The sequence below is a fragment of the Piliocolobus tephrosceles genome, chromosome 2, assembly GCF_002776525.5.
Source record: "Piliocolobus tephrosceles isolate RC106 chromosome 2, ASM277652v3, whole genome shotgun sequence".
NCBI classification, from domain to species: Eukaryota; Metazoa; Chordata; class Mammalia; order Primates; family Cercopithecidae; genus Piliocolobus; species Piliocolobus tephrosceles.
The window spans coordinates 15,575,196-15,577,957 of NC_045435.1; the positions used below are offsets into that span (position 1 = coordinate 15,575,196).

Sequence of the window (2,762 nt, forward strand, 5' to 3'; positions counted from 1 at the left end):
AAAGTACCACGGACAATTTAGTTAGTAACTGAGCTTATTAACATTAACAGAAATGAAATACATTTTATACTTGTAAGAAGATGTTAAGAGTATAATAACTGTGGTGAGTAATCTATGATATGTAGTGCCTTAAATTTGATTCCTAAGTAAACAAGGAGCAATTATAACAACATCACCCATGCCCCTTTGTTGAGTTATTGTCACTAAGGTAAGGCTTTGATTTCAAATGCTGATAATATATGGATAAGATAATATTATTCTAGAAGTTTATATTAAACAAACGTATTAAATATGCACAAGTTCAGTATCGAATTATTTTGCTGTACCTAACCCACTTTATGATTACTCTTTACTACGTAAACACAAGGACAGTTTCAAGCTCTGACTTTTTTACATTTTCTCCAGTCACACTAAGTAAGAGTTGCCTCCTTCCCCCTCCCTTTTGCTCAGGTTAAGATGGAGAAGGGACAAGAATGGAGATAGGCTAAATGTGTGCTTTATGGTGAATTGTATTTTCTTCTACAAAATAATAGAATTATATTATAAAACAATAGGACTGGATAGAAATTATGGAGGGAGGTATGTTGTTAATTGAAAACTCCTCTATAATTATTGTGAGACATAAACATGGAAAATCACTGTCATTAATATTGTATATATATGTATTATTTTTTTTCCAGTCACCTTTTTAGGAACATTGCATAGGCAAAATATTGTTTATAACCTACATACATTATTTTCTAATTTTGAGTACCTTAGAATAATGGTAATCAATAAATTTTATATTCACATTGCTATTAAAATATAAATTATAGCCTTATCATTTTAGCACTATTCAGGTATTTCCCTCTAAAAGCTTAAGTGTTTTATTATTTAGCATTCATCTAGTTACTCCTCCCCTCAAAAGCCCCCATCCTTCAATAATAAACATTTTTAAAACTAGCATCGACATCGCACAAGTTTTTGGAATGCTTTCTTGAAATCTTCATTAAAGATTGTGTAAATCAGTGGATTTATAAGGGAATTGAGATATCCAAGCCATGTTAAAAAATTGGACATTTCTTCAGAAATTTTACATTTTTCACAAACATTAACAACTAATTCTTTTACAAAAAAAGGAAGCCAACATATTACAAATGCACCCAAGATTAATCCCAGGGTAGTGGCTGCTTTCCGTTCTCTTGTACCTGAGATCTTTTGCCTTCTCCAAGATTTCTCATGCTTGAATTCAGACCTGAGACTTCTCACTGTGCTATGAATTTTATCAAAGTCTGTCGATGGGTCAGTTAAAGACTTTTCTAGTACATACGGTGTGGAAACTGATTTAGTGCTTTTCTCACTGCTCTCCAAAAGGACTTGGCCATTCACCTCCTCCTTTGCAATCCTACTTGCTTGTCTCTTGTGGTACAATGTCTTTGCTGCTCGATATATTTTGTAGTAAAGGATCAAAATCAATGCCAGTGGGATGTAGAAAGCTCCAAATGTTGAGTAAATGGTGGAGACAATGTGGTCATGCTTGATGATGCATTCATCATCTCTGCTAGTTCCTTGGTGCCTCCAGAATAGAGGAGGCATAGAGATAAAAACAGATATAATCCAAACTACTGTAATCATAATGCCAGCATGCTTCGGAGTCCTTTTCCTGGCATACTCAACAGCGTCTGTGATTGCTCGATACCGATCCAAAGCTATAGCTGAGAGATGCAAGATGGAACACGTGCAGCAGGTGATGTCCACACTCAGCCAGATGTCACAGACCACTTGCCCCATAATCCAGCTCTCTCTCACAATGTACACAATGCTGAAGGGCATCACCAGGACAGCCACAAGAAAATCTGTGACTGCAAGGGAGCAAATTAAATAATTGGCTGGATGGTGCAGCTTCCGGGTCACAATAATTGCAGCAATCACAAGGGAGTTGATAGTGGTTGTCATCAGTGCCAGCCCAGAGAGAGTGAGCGACACCAGGATTTTGGACGGCATTCTGTTTAACAGTTCCTCTGAGGTCAAGTTTTGATCCGATGAATTTAAGAAATCCATTTTCTTTGTTTTAAAAGATTAATGTAGCTGAAAAATGGATACCTGTAACAAGGGAAGAGAAAAAACAGTTCAGAGAAGGCTTCAATAACTTTTCCTTTCAGACTAATTTTTAAAAAGGATATGTTATGTTTTCCCAGAATATTCTATAGATTTAAAAAATGAAGTTCGGATGGAAGGTTTTAGTTTTCCTTTTTATTTAATTTAAGAAATTCAGTGAGAACAGTAAAAAAAAAAAAAAAAAAAAAGCAAAAAAAACCAGTAAATTCCAAAACGTTTCTTAAAATATAAGTTAAATACAATAATTTTTAATGGATACACTAGTTTGTTACTCAGTGAAATCTCTGGCATTATAGAATTGGTTTTTAAAACTGTATTAACTCTTGCTATGTTTTTCTCTTTTGTCCATGTCAGAAAAAGTTTGAAAGTGTGGCAGGCCCGGTCTCACTAATGCAGGCCTCCATGACAACTGTCTCAGTGCTACTGACTGAGTAGTTAAGTTAAATATTCAGAGCCAGTGCCCTTATTCAAAGGCTGGAATATAACAAAGAGCGCACCAAGAGTTTTGCCTAGGCTTTTCCTAGGCTTGAAGCATGACAAAATAACAAAGGAATTCTTAACAGGATCCATTTAGGACTAGCAAGTTTTATTGGGGGTCTGAAGAAACTCCACAAACAAGTTTATTGGGGTCTAAAGGAACTCCCCAAGCCTTTATGATTTAGCAG

General features: G+C 35.4%; 1 protein-coding gene across 1 annotated transcript; it reads right to left on the bottom strand.

The window, feature by feature from the left end:
- Positions 1–939: 939 nt before the first annotated feature.
- HTR1F (5-hydroxytryptamine receptor 1F) lies at positions 940–2,040 on the bottom strand. Its single transcript, XM_023216026.1, has one exon. It carries the CDS (start codon positions 2,038–2,040, stop codon positions 940–942), a length of 1,101 nt encoding a protein of 366 aa, XP_023071794.1.
- Between the last annotated feature and the right edge of the window lie 722 nt (positions 2,041–2,762).

Excerpts from the sequence above, each read along its gene's own strand:
- HTR1F (XM_023216026.1), bottom strand. The coding sequence starts at position 2,040 with ATGGATTTCTTAAATTCATCGGATCAAAACTTGACCTCAGAGGAACTG.